Source organism: Euwallacea similis, chromosome 31 (assembly GCF_039881205.1).
Source record: "Euwallacea similis isolate ESF13 chromosome 31, ESF131.1, whole genome shotgun sequence".
Taxonomy (NCBI): domain Eukaryota; kingdom Metazoa; phylum Arthropoda; class Insecta; order Coleoptera; family Curculionidae; genus Euwallacea; species Euwallacea similis.
The window spans coordinates 956,852-974,794 of record NC_089639.1 but is presented as its reverse complement, the minus strand read 5'-3'; the positions used below and the strand labels follow the sequence as shown (position 1 = coordinate 974,794).

The 17,943-nt window shown below is 32.6% G+C and overlaps 1 protein-coding gene across 5 annotated transcripts in view; it reads right to left on the bottom strand.

Annotated features, from left to right (window-relative positions):
• Nucleotides 1-17,943, bottom strand: part of pcx (pecanex) — a 96,732-nt gene that overhangs the window by 18,809 nt on the left and 59,980 nt on the right. The window contains exons 12-20 of one of the 5 annotated variants that reach the window (XM_066403796.1): nucleotides 16,605-16,823; nucleotides 8,578-8,800; nucleotides 8,301-8,522; nucleotides 3,544-4,412; nucleotides 2,373-2,483; nucleotides 1,148-1,377; nucleotides 979-1,090; nucleotides 725-918; nucleotides 431-669 (exon numbers count right to left, since the gene is read on the bottom strand). In XM_066403796.1, the coding sequence (XP_066259893.1) occupies nucleotides 431-669; nucleotides 725-918; nucleotides 979-1,090; nucleotides 1,148-1,377; nucleotides 2,373-2,483; nucleotides 3,544-4,412; nucleotides 8,301-8,522; nucleotides 8,578-8,800; nucleotides 16,605-16,823 (2,419 nt within the window). The remainder of the gene's footprint in view (nucleotides 1-430; nucleotides 670-724; nucleotides 919-978; nucleotides 1,091-1,147; nucleotides 1,378-2,372; nucleotides 2,484-3,543; nucleotides 4,413-8,300; nucleotides 8,523-8,577; nucleotides 8,801-16,604; nucleotides 16,824-17,943) is intronic. The other 4 variants (XM_066403797.1, XM_066403798.1, XM_066403799.1 and 1 more) reach the window with 4 other exon arrangements.

Sequence of the window (17,943 nt, the reverse complement as noted above, 5' to 3'; positions counted from 1 at the left end):
AGAAGCAAAGTGAATGCGGTTTTTTAAAATCATCTTTCTGGGATGCCCGGTCCGACTCGGATTCCTGCGAGCTCCCAGTATACATTTTCCCTCGGAGATTTCATCTCCGAAGCGTCGATGCACTATCAAATTTTTAGGATTCCTTTTTGATTTGAGCGTTTTACTGATAAAAAGTTTTTTTTTACACTCGCACTAGGCACGTCTTGTTTGTATCAAGGCTCCTTGGGAACTTTCATATTCCTATTAACCCTTATATAGCGCAACTGTGCCCTATTAACAACCTCTTATTTCTTAAAATAACAGAGATTCTAATAGAAGAAGTCGAATAACGTACTTTACTACCCTACATAAATTCCAAAAAGAAGCTAATATATAATTTAAAAATGGAACATAATAATCATAAGACTAACGATTGTTGCTTGTTACTCACCTGTGGTCGACTCGGCGAGTATTATAATCTCTCTCCCAAAATTTAACTGGCCTAACATACGAAGTAAAGAAAATGGCACTTCCCAAAAAGGGATTCAAAGGACTAGATAACAAGGCAGATAACGCTGCCTGAGTAAATAGCATAATTGAGTGAGGCACGGAAAAAGGTTGGGCGAAGGCATGGAAAGCTGAACCCCACGTAATTTGCCAAGGAGCGATGTAGGTTATGACAAACTGGATCTGAAATTACCACTATTCGTATTCTTTGTAATTTTGATAATGACCAGTTGCTTACCTTCAACAGGAATTCGTATACTTTGTGGTAGGTAATGCTAACTACAAAGTACATAACTAAAAAGGTCTCATTCATGTAACTGAAATCGTATTTAGCAGCTAAAGCGGTAAATGCAACTAGTAAATATTGGCAGTTTTGGTTGGTATAACTGTTGCGTAAAAATTTCAATCCACACAAGACCGCAATAAACGATCCTGCAATACAAACAGTCGAATAGACTTATCTTCAAATTATGCCATTAAAAACATTATTACCTAGAAAGGTACCATATTTCACTACAACTTGCGGAGAATCTGCCGTTAAAACCGCTACGGCCACCAACGGGTATAAAATATTCCTTTCAAAGAAACACAGAAAAACGTATATCTACAAAAAAAAATATTTTTAAGAAACTGAATTAAAAAACACACCTTTGTTACAAACTTTCTCGAACCACATAATTCGAGCAGTCTCCCGAGTTTGATACTGATGGTACTCATGACTTCGGAGAATGGGTCTAGCAACACAGGTCCACGGCAACTGCTTGCGTAATTGAGGAATGATATAATGGAGGATGAGACCGGTGCCCGCTGTTATTGACCACAGTACCGGGCATAAGTTAGCTTGAAGTACTGTAAACACCGTGCTGGCGTGCACGCAAAACACTAAAATGCCTAAATATAAATAAATTAATTAAGTACGCTTATTCTGATTATTGGATGCTTTTTCAAACTTAAAAGCAATCTTTCCACGTCAATAAAATTACCTTGTGCCCCCTGATTAATTACTTAATATAAAAATCATATATGGTAATAAACGAAAGCTGATCTTATGATTTTATTATAGGAATGTTTATACATTATTTTGCCCGTTCGCTTGATCTGGACTCACACTACAGTTAAATGTTACCCACTGACCAGTTAACCCTTACCCTAATGCGAAAAGCACTCCTGTAAATAATAGCTAACGTCTTGACAATGAAAATATTACTAATCGCGAAATTCAAAAATCGTTTATTAAAAAAAATGCAAAAAATTGTCAAGAAAGAAATAGGCAAAATGTATTTGTTCAGGGCAAATTTCTGCCAAGCGTAAGCATAAGTGTAAATTTAAGAACAATTCCTAAATTCGTGGATAACTAAAAACCTTTTGCCGTGATTAACAATAGTAACATGTAAGTAGGTGTAAAATATGAGTAGTAATATCATAAATTATGTAATGTTATTAAAATAATTGCGGCAATGTGAAGGGTGAAGTAAAAAATAAAAGAGTTTCCTTATGATTCATAAGGAATCGATAGGTTTTTCACTTTCCGGATGATTCTCGGAATTCTTCAGAATAGAACGGCTAGGGGTTTTGTTTAATAAATGGAAAAGTAGACACCAGAAGTAAAAACCAATGAAAGTCCTATATTTACAAAATGTACAAAGAAAAATCCGGAAGGCTATTAGGTTTGAATTTTAAGTATACTCAAACTAATATTCGATTTAATTTCAGGAAATTTAATTATGCTGTTTTAACTCTTAGAGTGACGTCATGGATACTTCCCGTTCTAACAACCACACTGGGACAATAAGAAAAAAAGGATGAGATGTAAATCAATAGTAAGAAAGTTAGCCGCGGCAAATAATAAAATAGAAGTATGTACATTGACTCAAAATTATGCTTACCTATCACAATGGTCAGAATTAGGTCATTCTTAAGCCTAGAATTGATCGTATCTTGTAGCTTTTTTGGCAATGGATCGACATATTCTCCACGAGATTTAGCCTCGTTCCCTTCTGAAATATATATATTTGGAAACCAAATACCTGAATAACAGTAATAATATTTTTCAAATAAGTTTAATTATCGGAAATAAAAGAAACTGATGGTAATGCGTTTTCTTTTTTCTGTTTGATTTCTGAGATATTGGCTCTAATTTCAATGTCTTTCTTTAATTTTGTAATATTTTAGAATTACTTTTTATTCTCAATACAATGTCTCAATTCAATTTATCACACTATGGCATGTTATTACATTTCTTATGGGAAAAAGTCATCATCAGGCAATTTTATTACAAATTTATGACGAAAAGAAAATTTGCGGGGATTTCATTTTTGCTGGTAGGTATAATACATTGTAAATTTATATTTACAATATTATTTTTTACTTAATAGTATTAAGAAGTGAAATAACATAACATATAATTTTAAAGTCAACTCCAGATTTGGATAGAATTTTTCGTAAAGAAACAATATCTTTTTTTGAAACTAAATATCAAAATATACAATTGGGTGATAGATCGTACCTGTGAATAAAGAGTGTTTCTAGGATACGATTACAAAAATCAGATCTGTGTGAAAAAATATCAAGGTGAAAATATCAAAAACTATGCAACATCAGTTTTTAGTCTCAAAAAATTGATAAATTCCGTGTTACAATTTTTCGTTGTAGATAATTAATATTTATAATTTAATACTTTTTAAATCGGTTTTGACGATTTCTTTAATCAACTAAAATTTAGTCGTTCTCAAACCTTAGTTTATCATTAGGTATATGTAGCTTTTATCTTACTTAATCGACCTTCTAACTTTAACCATTTATAAATAGAATGGTGGTGAGATGCGGAAGAAAGTCGTTTTCATTTTGTGGCACTTTCCAAAGTAGAGTTAGGAATATGAAAATAAAAATTGATAATTTGGTTTTTCTTCTATAATTTTGAAAGTAATGGAAATTCGTAAAATGCGAGACCTCTATGTTTTATTTCCTAACAACATGTTCCAAACGGCCATACTGAATTGATTTTTTAACAACATTTTGGTGTTTTAGTAGAACACTCTACACATTTTGTATACACACCTTTCCGATTTTTAGCAAATTCAGCGGCAACTCCCTCTTCGAGTTTCCTTTCACGGTCGACTTCGCTGCCATTCTGTCGTTCCCGATGCAAATCAGGAGGCCAAAGGTGTTTTTTCAGCAAATTGAAGATATGGATCGGATCCGAAGCGCTCCTACTTAAGTGATAACTGACACATATCAAAGTGGCTAAAAATATCGAAAACAGAATATGCTGCGAGCTTCGTTCTTCACTTAGTCCTCCGTAAGCTAGGCCGTTTAGTACTATCACAGCTAATATCGAGCGAAATACGCAATAAAACGATCCGATGAGGTTACACATAGCGGTACCACCGAATAAATGAATATCAGTCTGCTCTAGGACGTACATCACGAAAGTATTAATTTGTGGGAAAAGTCCGAAAGAAAATAAGAATGGAAAAAATAGAATAAACGTGCTAAGAAAGTCCCTGATTAATATCAATAAAGTTTGGTCATTGCTACTAATATTAAAATGCAATATAATGACTAGAGAGGAAAAGAGGCAAAAGTACACAGGCCTAGAGTAGGCTATAACCCTATTGAAACCGTGTGTGGGCGACGCAGAGTCCGGTTGCACACTTTTTACCAACGAATACTGGGCACTCGCGACCACCGAACAAAACACAAAGGCCAAAGCATCTCTATAAAAATTCAAATATAAAAGTACGGCGCCTAAAACAGCCACTAGTACACCTAAGACTACAGTTATACACGTTTCCAACACAGTCAGATTTCTATCGAGCATCGCCAATAGGCCTAACCGGTCAAGGGTAAGTTTCCACGGCAAAATTTTCAGTTTGTAGTAGCTTTTAGTCCGAAAGCGATTCTCTTGACTACTCACTTTGATAAATCTGAAATAAAGTTAAACTTGTATTAAAATTAGGGAAAAAAATAGACGCAAAATATCTAAAGGAAATGTACAATTTGGAATTAATAAATCAAACACAAATTTCCTTTGAAAGAATAACTTTGGCAAGAAATAACTGAAGTGCATTAAAGAATTACTAAAAATCAATTTTTGGTTTATAAAATATGCTAACTGGTACAATTGCAACTATTTTCGCCCCATTTTTTTCTTTTTCAAACATTCATCAAAATTCTGCCTCCCTCTAGCTGTCTTTAAAGCTTTTGACTTGGATTATTTAAGATAAGTGGTCTGGAGAGTTGTCGTAGAGTTTTAAAAAATATCAAACTTCATAAAATTTTATTTTTACTATAGAAACGTCCATTGGTTCTATGGATAATCTTATCTACAATACAATAGTACCACCTACAGCCCTGACATATTTTTTTTGCTTGCGTACACCAAAGCTCACTTTTTCATATTGATGTGAAAAAAAATTTATAAGGGCCGAATAGTTCATTATTGGAAGAGCTTAGAATTAAGACTCTCATCCTGGATTTCTATCCATCCCATTTCTTGTGACACGTTTCTACGTGTCACAAGAAAGGGCGTAATTCTCATGAATGGGTTATGGCCATTAGATGCGAATGCAATACTACAATTTGTACACGGCTAAACATTCGTACTTTCCGTAAGTTAACTAAAATACAGGTCGCAAATCAATAATCAATAATTCAATTAATCCCGACAAAATTGGGAAACTCGCATAATAAACCACTCGAAGAATCATCATATTTCTTTTAAAATATCTAGAAATTGCTTTAAAGTTGAAGGAAAAAAAATCCGCAAATTTTTCCATTTCTTCATTGGTAAATACTAGGAAAAGCCAACGGTGGTTTAATGAGTGATTAATGAATATCGGCGAATATCCTTTATGTAGGGGGGTCTTTAAAGAATAACTAGACGATGCAGCATGTTCTTTTCTTCCTCATGTGCAAGTATGACTTACTTAAGACAATCATTACTGGTTATCCAGAGAAATTAGGATGATTTTCGTTAGTAGTTTCTTTGGCTTTATAAAGTCAACGAAACTTTCATCGCTCCTGTAATAAGAGACGTGACGGAACCAAATATGAGATCTGTACGTGCTAAAAATCATGAATCAAATCAATCAATCAAAGAAATATAGAACTCCTAACTTCTTAACTTTGTTAACTGCAAGTTCGTCTTGATGTACTCGATACTCAATATATAGAAATAAGCCACAAAAAGGACTATATGAGTAAAATATCGTTGCAAAGATCAAAAAATAAATTACTTCCCTAAATAATTAATTAAAAGCACATTAGCTTTACATGGATTTGTTGCGTTTCAAAAAATTCCCTATTTATTTTCATACTGAATTTGGTTTCTGAACTTAATTTAGTGATATTCAATGATTAATTCAAGTGATAGTCAGTGATAAATTCAAGTGATATCTAACCACAAGACATTTTTATGCGGGAAATTATTGGTGCTGAACTTGAAGTGTGCAAGTATACATATTTGCACGCGTTTTATTTTAGTAATTCAAAACAGCCATTATAATTTCTTTAGCAAAATCCAGGAAAATGTAGAACAACTTCTCCATTATTTTGACAAAATTTACTGCAAAAATTATCTAAACAACTTTCAACAGTGTCAAACAACAAACTATAAAATAAAATTATCGTTAAGCATTCAAATATTCGGCATTATTCTTGCAGATTTAGAACCAAATATGAAATAAGCAAAACACTGTATTAAAATGTAGAGCAAATCCCGCCAGTAAACCTTTTTCAAAATTAACTTATCTACATTTGTATACTAACGCAATGTAATCAAAAACTGTTTGTCAATGATTAAATTCAGGTGGACCTTTCTGCATAGAATTGTCTCAAAACTTTTGCGGATATTCTAAGTAGAATTTGAATTGTTTGTCATTAAAACAGATCATCGGAAGTATATTCCCGAAAATCTTTTCTGTTTTGTTTTCTTCCTCATCAGCGTCCCTGCTTTGAAAAAGAAGACTTTTTCCGAACCTTATCACATATACAATAGATATTAAAGAATTTTGAGTATTTCCTAGTTAACTATTAACAGAACCATTTGAAAGCGTTCGTTAAATGAACGCTTGCTCTAAGCGCTTCATGACCATATAATACTATTGCTGAAGCTTTGCTCACGCCAATAAGCACACAGAAAAGCGAACGCAGGGACTATGAAAGTTAAAGACGGTAGTTTGATCTTAGAAGTAAATTACAATATACCCAGTAATTCACCTCATAAGTATACTTAATGAAAATTAATTTCTCTTCTAACCCGAACTACCACATCCAAAAAAAATTTATAATCAAAATAAACGAAACACTAGTCCACTAAAAGTTAGAGGTTAAAGAAAGTTACGAGGGCCGTTTAATAAGTCAGTGACTTTTTGAATTTCTCTCGTAATAACTTTAAATGCAATACTACTCCCGTCATCTGTCATCTGTTAGTAGAGTACTGTCAAGTTTTGAGCAAACTACTTCAATTAGTTTGTGTTTAACAATCATTGAAAGCAAACGACCTGGTGAATTTCGACGAAAATGGAAATAAGTGAATTTCGTGTGCTGATCAAACATTACTTTTTACGTAAAAAAATCATCACCGAAATCAAGGAAATGCTTGATAAATACTATGGGGATTCTGCACTATCAATTTCAATGGTTAAGAAGTGGTTTACTGAGTTTTGTTGTGGTTGTACCAGCACAAATGACGCAGAACGTTCAGGTCATCTAAAAGCGGTTCTTACGCCAGAAATTGTAGATAAAATCTATGGAACGATATTATACGATCGGAGAATGAAAATGCGTGAGGTGGCTGAGGCTGTAGGCATATCGACTGAGCGGATACATCACATTTTACATGAATATTTGGAAATGAAAAAGCTATCCGCGCGATGGGTGCCGCGATTGCTCACACTCAATCATAAGCGCTCCCGTGTGACCATTTCAAAAGAGTGTTTAGCGATGTTCAGCCGCAATTTGAACGAGTTTTTATGCCGTTTCGTAACTGTTGACGAAACGTGGATCCATCACAACACACTAGAGACCAAGGAACAATCAAAATAGTGGGCACCTCCAGATGAACGTGCACCAAAGAAGGCCGAGATGGGTCTGTCGGCCAACAAGGTGATGGCCACAGTTTTTTGGGATGCTTACAGTGTCATCCACATCGATCACCTCGAAAAGAGTAAAATGATCACTGATGAATATTATTCAGAGCTTTTGGATAGATTCGAAATTGAATGGAAGCAAAAACGACCGCATTTGACGAAAAAAAAGTGCTGTTCCATTAAGACAATGCACGGGTGCACACGTGTGTAGTCGCTATGACAAAAATCCATGAATTAGGCTACGAACTGCTACCCCACCCAACATATTCTCCAGATTTAGCCCCCTGCGACTATTTTCTGTTTCCAAACCTGAAGAAATGGTTGGGCGATAAGAGATTTGGGTCGAATGAAGAGGTTATCACTAAAACAAACGCCTATTTTAAGGACCTTGATAAAACCTAGTATTTGGAAAGGATTAAAAAAATGGAAAAACGCTGGACTAAATTCATCGAGCTAAAAGGAAACTATGTTGAGAAATAAAATGTTTTTTGACCGAAAAAAATATCTCTTTCAAAAAGTCACGACTTATCAAACGGCCCTCGTAGAATATCCAAAGGGGCTAATCTAACCTGAAAATAATTTCTTTAATTGTCGGTTACGCTAGTGGTAATATAACAGATTTCCATAGCGATGATGGTCGGTAAACTTCATGTATTGTTATTTACTATATCAGAAAATAAATCTTCCCTTTGTTTAAATAAATAGCCAAAAAGAGAATCGCACCTTAATTGAGTTTTAGTCGGAGTCCCACTACCACCTTCCCTGCTACCCAACATAATTATCTCTGGATTATCCGGATTGGCGGCGGTCGCAATGTCTCGAAGAGCTGATAACGTAACGTCCTCTTGTGGAGTAGTGTGTCGTCGACGTGGCAAAGCGTCCCAGTTCTGCGCATGCCTAAAGAAACTATTTGCCAGATTATCTCTGAAGTCTTGTCTATTTTCCCTAAAGCAAGCGTCTATGCTTCAATGCGCTACCTAAATGCAGCAATTGTTTTTACCTAAGTTGAACTGAATCTTGGCTTATGATAGGTCTGCGGTTGTTTATTGGGCTAGTTACTGCGGACGAAGAAGTGGTGTCGAGGCTTTCATTACTATCCCAAATTTTGTCTTCTACTACTGGGATTTTATTGGAGCTATCCTGACCTGTCCTCTTCTGTCTGGGTTTTTTCTCATTCGTATTGGTTGCACCTAAGGGGTCGCTATTGGCCAGATTGGAACACCCTATTCAAAATAACCGCATAAGAATATGTGTATGAATAAATTTAATTTAAATATAAGGTGTCCATTCAACACTTATTCGTAATAGTTTGATTTATAAATGTAACTTTAATTTGCATGTTTTAACTTTTTTATTTCTCAGGGTTGGAAAAAAATGTTAAATGCAAAAATCGAAAGTTTGCAGAGAAAACAATTCATGAGCGAGTTTTTAGCATTTGACATTTTTTTTAAAATTAAATAACGGTTATATAATTTTTATAGGTAAAGTTCTTCATTCCGATTTCAAGAACGTAAAACTTATTGAATAATGATATTTCTAATAGTTTTGATACTAACGAAGAATTGCTCCCTTATAACAATTGTATTGCAAAATGTGGCTATTGATGAGAGTGTTGTGAAACACAAAGAAAATGAAAAATTTATGTCGGTATTTTTTGCCTTACATATTATCTTTAGGGAATAGGAATACTATAATCTTCGTTACTATAGATATTATTGGAGTTAAAATTATTAAATGAGTAAATTAGGTTCAAAATTTTCTATGAAAAAGTCACTAAGTACGCCATTGCCAGCTCAGACATTTCCAGATTATATAGTAATAATTTTGACATTGGAAATAAATCATTCTCTCACGAATCGTTAGTAACTTAATAACAGTGTGTACATTTAATTTAATACGTTTTTCAAGACTCGCATCATTTTCAAATTTATTTTTAACAATTGAAAGTGTTTTATCAACTGGAACATTTATAAATAAACTAAAAATGTCAAAACATCAATCACACATCGTTACCAACCTGTGATTCGGATGTAAAACTATATCCCTATATTTTTATTTTAAAAAAATGTTTAGACTTTTTTATATAAGAATTTGTATTTTCTATTAATGGATTTATGATATTTAGTAAAATGTTGACAGTGAATGGGTGGGTTAGTTTATGCTACTAACAATAGATGTTAAAAGCATGTTAATTTTGTGGATCTTAACAACATCATAAAAATTAAATGTTTTACTGTTACGTAATATTAATTTGTACCTTTTTACATCTGTGAAACAATTTTTATGTTTTTACCTGTATTATTAATTTGTCTCTCTGACGTTTCTGTGACGTTATTACTATTAGTAATTATTAATTAAATCGGAAAGAACCTAGTATAAAATTTACGATTTGGAAAGAACGAAATAAAAGAACTTTTAATGAAAAAAAATTACAAAGGTTCAAGACAAGTGTTTACAGGAAGCCAAATTATACAGATCGTTACTTGAATTAATACTTCAACCATTCACAATCATGGTAAAAAAGGGGATTGTAAAATATCTATATCATCACATAAAAAGAGTATACAATCAACAAAATTTCAATGTCGAAATACCATAGATAAAAAATGTTATATGAAAACAATTATCTTAGCAATTTTAGAAACAAATATTTTCACAATTTTGAACACCCTATAATAAGGTAAAATTACACCAAAAAATGGCGAAATATCTAGGCCCTTAAAAAAGAGAAGTGTAGACAACATCGTTTATTTTTATATCGAAAATAAACAAAAATACTAATTTCTCAACTAAAATTACTAATACCCTAGAAATTCGATTAGAAAACGTCTGGTTTCCAACACTATGGTTGTCCTGCCCACAACAGTCGAGAGGTACAGGAATTTCTTCAGAATGATCGTACCGGATGCGCATTCATAGGCATTAAACGTCACAATATATATAGATATAGACACTAATCATCGCCGCAATCTGTATGTACAAGCCCTGTCTCGGTGAAGTTGGCCCAAACTAATAAAAATATGTTTTTTGAAAAAATATATCGTATTAATATAAAATTTATTAACATTATCACATTTTTCCAATTAAATAGGATACGTTTATTATATATTTAATATATTCACTTTTGGCTTATTAAATTACACATTTTAACTAACTTAAGAAATTCCTAATATTGTCAATAAACATAAAATTCACCAAAATTAAATAGAAAGCTACTACTGCGACGTATTACTGCCTCGATACGTCTCACCATAGTATTAATTAATGTTTGACGATTATCTGGAGTGAAACTGTTCCAGTTTTTTTCGAGACAAGCACGCAACTCTGGAACTTTTCTTGCGGGTTGTGATCGCAACTTCTTCATAATACGCCACAATGTTTCGATCGGCGAAAGATCTGGACCACTAGAAGTTCATTTTAAAAGTGAAACATTGTTTTCTAACATCCAATTTTTCACTTTTTTAGCCGTATGGCAAGCGGCGCTATTTTGTTGGAAGATACATTTGATATTTTGAATGGTTGGGCCAATTTCACTGACACAGGGCTTGTATAACAAAGGTATGAACTAATTCTATTAAAACTTACATAAAAAAAACACACAACATACCATTGATCAAACCCATAGAATTGAAGTTGAAAAGGTGATAATTAAAACTGTTTTATGAACACTGAAGTCTTTGTATATATTTTTGAATAAATCAATATTATTCCCAAAGTGGTGTCAAGTTCACGAGAGGATTTTTAACCGGGAAAAAATACAGGTAGTACCATTAAGAAAACACATTTGATTTTTTTCATTATGACATTCTGGTTTTTTTGGGTTAGTTGTTCACAGTTTTTAAAATTGTTGTCACAGTCTTTAAAATATCAATGTGATTTTATTTTTAATTGGTAATTAACCATCTCAAAAGAAGTCGACTAAACCAAAAAACCATAATAAAAATTGCATAATAAAAGAAATATGAATTGACAACTTATTAGTCCTTTTGTATTACCAAATCGAATAACAGATTTTTTTTGCAATATCCTTGAAGTTAACCGTTTAGTTCGCCAACATTTAAATGGCGCCTTTCGAGAAGTATATATTGGTCGTGATAGTTTGATTGCATGGTCTTCTCACCCTCCGATTTGACACGCTTCGATTTTTGTTTATAGGGCTTTATGAAGGACATAGTATAGAAGACGGGGTAAATAAGAGAGGACGGGTCTTGCAGCTTATGCCGATTCCTGGGCACATCGAGAGAGACTTTCTGCTCAACAACAGAGTAATAACTTCGAAAGATTACTATAAATTGGATAATCATGATTTACTTAAAAATAGATTATACACAATTGTTAATTGTTAAATTCATTAAAATCTTAATATGCAATTTGTACTATGATTTTGTTGGGTTAATCAATTTCTTTTAAAATCAGACACCCTACACATCCCCAGATTTAAAAAGAATTAAATTCTATACAGGGTGTAACAGATCATCATGCAAATATTTCAGGAGCTGGTAGTATTCAGTAAAATAAGAAAAAAATCCTAATAAACCCATGATCAAAAATTTTTGATATATGAGGTGAAAAAGTTCGATTATTTTTCATTTTTTACTATTTTCTTTTGTATGCCTAAAGATAACTTAATGAAATATCGTATCTCTATGTTTTTTAAGAAACTCTACAAGAAAATATCAAAATCGGTGGCCTCCACATCGAGGGTCTTATATTTGCCTGAATCACGTGTTATTTTTTGTTTCTAACTTTTTTTTGGAATGTTCTGTATGAATTCTGATTTCACATTTAGATTCTTTCTTAATTTCTTTAACCTTTTAGTCTCTCGCATTATTCTCATATCTTTCACTACTTACGAAAAATTTGCATATTAAATAGTAAGGTTAAAAGAACTAAGTAGTTGAGTAAGTTTAAGCTAAGTTCAAGGTTAATTTTACTTTTTGAGGTTTAGCATTCAGTATTTTTTTCTTTTGGTGTTTTTAAGATTTTCATAGGGTGTTTATTAAATCAGGATGGTTGAATTTACCAATCAAGAATATGCAGACATGCATTTGATCTATGGCCGAGCCAATGGCAATTCCTCTAAAGCGCGTAGGCTACGCACATAGATATCCCAATAGGATACTAGATAGATACAGAATCATCATTTAAATTTAATATCTAGTAAGCTGTAGAATTTGTTGAAGAGAAGAACGTATGTCGATTATCGTTTGTGTATATTTACCTACATCATTTGCTAACTTTTCATGTCGAAATGCTTCTTTCGAAGACATTTAGCCAATCATTATTTATTATTTTGATTATTTACCATTCGGCCTTTGCATTTTTTCGTTTTTCTTTCTCTGTTATTTTATTAATTTTATCTGTTTTATAAAAAATTAGTCTTTTTTAAGACCACAGTATCGTTTGTTTAAATTAGGTTTCCTATACCTACCGAAAAATAGTGTTCACGGACGAACAGAAAACATTTATGATTGAAGCCTATTTTCATAGTGAACATCAAATTAATGGAGAATGTGTTTATAAAGTTCATCCTGTTTTCGAGAATTTCGTGAAAAATTTCCTGAAGTTGTAACAGATGAACTGAACTTCACAAATACACTGAAGTATGTTATAAATTTATTTCGTAAAACCTACAGCATTCAGAGAAAGTTAGATAGCAAAAAACCAAAAAAACTCCAGACATTGTAGAAAATGTAAGACAGATAATGTATGAAAGCCCGAATACTTCCTTGAGGAGATTGTCACAACAGATCGACTTATCCTATGATACCTGTCACAGAATTCTCAAAAAGGATCTAAATTTGTTTCTCTAGAAAATTCAAGTGTTCCAAGAATTTCAGCCTTTAGATTACGAAACAAGGATAACTTATTGCTCCTGATTCAATAAGATAATGAATAACAATCTTCTGGATCTATCATCCTTTCGTGATGAAGCCTGATTTCATTTGTCGGGATATGTAAATTCTTAAAATATGCGAATGTGCAGTGCAAATAATCCTCACATATTTCAAGAATCTCCATTACATCCGCAAAAGATTGGAGATTGGGTTGCTCTTTCCCGAAGACTTTAATTGGGCCAATTTTCTTCAACGAGCATGTTACAGCAGAGCGTTATCAAAACGTGTTGGACGACTTAATCAACTACACCCTAACGAATTACAACAGGGTTATATCTAATATGATGAACCTTAGATTATCTAAAAGAGTAATGTCAATTGTTTGGTAAGTTCGCATACAGAGCATATCTACCGATCTTGGTCCCCAGACCTTAGGTTACTGGATTACTTCTTGTTCCCAACATTAAAAAATAACATTTTTAGACAACCAGCAGACACAATCGAAGACCTCAAGGAATGGATTAGAGCAAAGCGGACAAATGTCATCCCAAAAGTTCTAGGCAATATCTTTGAGAATATGAAGCGGCAGGTAAATTTGTGCAATTAAGTGAATGGACAGCATTTTCAGCAATTATCGTGAATTTTTCAAACCATTAGACTTGTGTTGTTAAAAAATAGCCTTAATGCTTAATTGAAATCTTCAAAATTAAGAGCAAATAAAGCAAAACATAAACTCATTCGGCTCCTTCATCAAAAGCTAATTTTTAAAGTCATTTTGCGGCATATGATCAAGCTACGACCTACCTTTTATTTTTTATTTCTCTTGTGTAAAATTCCACAGCTGGCTAGATATGAAATTTAAATGATTACTCGGTACAACTAACCTGAACTAACCTGATCCAAAAATATTTACAAATATTCACATTCGGCTATGTGAAATTGGAACATTTAAGATGTCTAGTGGTTTGGGAGAAGCAAACCCAACCATGACAATTTCAGAAATCGAGGAAGCAGTTCAAAATAATATTGAAGCCGACTCTGCTACGAGCACGAGAAAAATTGCCGCAACATTAAACGTTTCATTTATGCTGGGTTAAAGAATTTTCATTGATAACCTAATATGTCCTTACAACGTCACAAGGGTTCAAGCTCTGTTCCCACGAGACTTTGCTCTACCCTTGAATTTTTGTAAGTGGTTCCTACAAAGACTAGTTCAAAATCTATTGTTTACAAGTTTTTTTTAGCGATGAAGCAAACTTTCAAGGAACGCCATCCGAAATTTCCATAATGAACATTTTTAGGGAGAAGAAATTCCGTATTTAGTGCGAGAAAATCATTTTCAACAGCATTTTTTTGCAAATATATGAGCAGAAATTATTGGTGATTATTTGATAAGATTATTTTTTCCTGCCGGCAAGGTTAAATAGGGGGTCCCTCGAAGAGGATCTTCTCGTGTTCCTAGAAAAGCTATCTCTTTTCTTGAAAAACCAAATGTGGTTCGTGAACAGTGGTGCGTCAGCTCATTTTAGTTTGAAAATAAGAGAGTTCCTAAACCAAGATTATCGTAACCGTTGGATTGGTCAAGGGGGACCCAGCCATGATCTCTTAGATCCCCAGACCTGAGTAGCCTGAACTTTTTTTGTTTTGGGGATATCTTAAATCATTGGTATACCAGACCTCAATTGACACAGTGGAGGAATTGTGAAACGGAATAATGGCCTCATGAGAAATTATTCGCAATACTCCTGGTATTTTTGAAAGAGTTTGCCGGTATTTGAGGCACTGAGTGGAATCTTACATCTTAGCAAGACAAAGACATTTTCAGCAATTCCTATAGTTTTGTTTATATTTAGTTTCACTTACTTTTACTAGTTCACTAATTTAATGCATATAATTCATTATTTAGAAATGCTTCAGATTTTCTCTTGCTTCCTTTACTCCTTCCTTAATACATATACAGTATGTCCACAGATAGAGGGCCCAAGAGGACAAATGGACAAGAAATGTTGTTTTCCGACAAAAAGTCATTCTTGATAAAAGTTTCCGCTTTTTGAAAAAATACGATTTATGAAGATAGCTTTGAACTTTTTTATGCAGGGTGCCCAAAAACTACGAACACATGAAATACTATCAAGAGTAAATTACCTTTATTTCTCATTTTGGAGCAAAATGGTAAATAAAAAACAGATTTCAGATCCTATCCAAAGTTTATATACAAAATTTTAACTGAGTATTCCAAGTTTTATTTTTCTTTTAAAATTCAAACAATTTCTAATTTTACCTTTTTCACCTCATTTCACGTATTCACAACAAGCATGACAACAAATGTCATAATATTAAATTTGAGAAATGCGTCAAATACGGGGGAGGTGTGTTTGAATAAATAATATTTACTAACTTTTATTTTGAATTATTTATAAACTATTTTGGAATAGTGGAATTTTGTATATAAACTTTGGATAGAATGTAAAATCTGTTTTTTTATTTACCATTTTGCTCTAAAATGAGAAATAAAGCTAGTTTACTCTTAATAGTGTTTCATGTGTTAGTAGTTTTTGGGCACCCTGTATAAAAAAGTTCATAGTTATCTTCATAAACCGTATTTTTTCGAGAAGCAGAAACTTTTATCAAGAATGACTTTGTGTCGAAAAACAACATTTTTTGTCTATTTATCCTCTTGGGCCCTCTATCTGTGGACATACTGTATATCGGTACCTATTTATGCAAATTTTTCGTATATAATGAAAGGTACGAGAATAATACAAGATATCAAAGAGGTTAAATAAATTAAGAAGAAATCTAAATGTGAAATCAGAATTCATAGAGGGTGTTCTAAAAAAAGTTAAGAAGCAAAAAATAGCACGTGACCTAGGAAAACATAAGACTGTATATGGAGATCAACGATTTTGACATTTTCTTTTAGAAGCTCATAAAAAACATAGGGATACGAAATTTTATTAAGTCATCTTTAAGCATACGAAAGAAAAAGGCAAAAAATTGAAAAAATCGATATTTGTCACCCTATATATCAAAAATGATGCGTTTTTTACCATGGGTATACATATTAGCATTTTCTTCTTATTTTACCAAGTACTGCCACCTCCTGAAATACCTACATGATAATCTGTTACATCCCGCATAATCTCGTAGAAGTGCAACCGAGTGTTAAATGGACATCATGTATAATTACCCTTTTCATCGAAAGTGTAGGTAACCCAATTGCCATGTTCATCAAGAAAACAATGAACGGCCCCATCACTTGTATCGTTGAAACTTTTGGCCGAATGTGTTCCTTGACCGGATATTAATGTTTGAGCTATGGCATTTTCACGCTTTACACCATTGGATCTTTTAACGGCGTTCCTTGCTCTGCGTAGTCGATTTCGTTGACTTGACTTCGGCGAACTTTCTGAATGCAAAAAGAAAAATATCTTAAATAGAATAAAAAATTTAATTCAATGTGAGTATATAAGAATATGAAATATAAAATAAGTTTTCATATCCAGTTTAACTGAAATAATTGAGGTCATAATTTAGAAAAATCAGTAAATTGCATTGCAGTTTTAGGCTCAGTGAGATTTTTTGTTGAACAGATTTAATACTGCCTTTATAGCTACATTGTTATTATTACTATTATTTAAAGATCCAAACTCATTATTAATATTTTGTTGAATTCTAATGTAAAATTTATTTAAATGACGTAATAAACGTGTACAGGGCATTTCAAATTGGACTTTCACGATTGGGATCTTCGAAACTAGAGAAGATAGGAAGAAGTTTAAATGACGGCAAAATTGCATAATTTAGAGCTTGATCAAATGCTGTTTTCAAAATTTGAATTTTCGTCGCAAAATTTGAATCTCGTGCGCAAAATTACTAAAGACATTACATGTTTAGGTAATTTTAATAGAGGTTTTTTTTTTTTGGTGCCTATGAAGATTGATTTTCTAATCAAAAATTACATTTTTTTGGCAGGTCGGCACAAAAAAGTTTCACTTCTTGTAAAATGGAAATTAAGAAACCAAATCCTAAAAAGCTCACAATAAAGGTAAATACAATGAGATAATAATTATGACTTCAAAAACTGAAAAATAATGTTGAAAGTTATTCTTTGAGAAGTTCTCGATAATCGTCAAAAAATTCTTTTGATAAGCAAAATATATGAAGGATTAAAAAATCTCTAAAAAGTGATAAAATATTTCAGAGAAAAAAATAAAACATAAAACTGCTGAAGGATAAAACTAAATCTTTTTGTATTTTTTCTTTGTATTTGGAACATACACTAAGTTAAAAAAAAATGGTTCAATCGATTTTTTGTCAAATTCGAAGCTTTAGAACTTTTGTCAGTTATTTAAATTCAATAATTTTTTCGATGCTTTATAGCTTAACCCGTTGGCTATCAATGTAAATAGAAAAAACAAATTTGTTTCTTTCTTCATGCAAATTAATGGAACAATTTTAATTCAATTCAAAAAATCATTTTTTTAATCACTTTATGCAAGAATGTGCATTTGTGTTAAAAACATTTA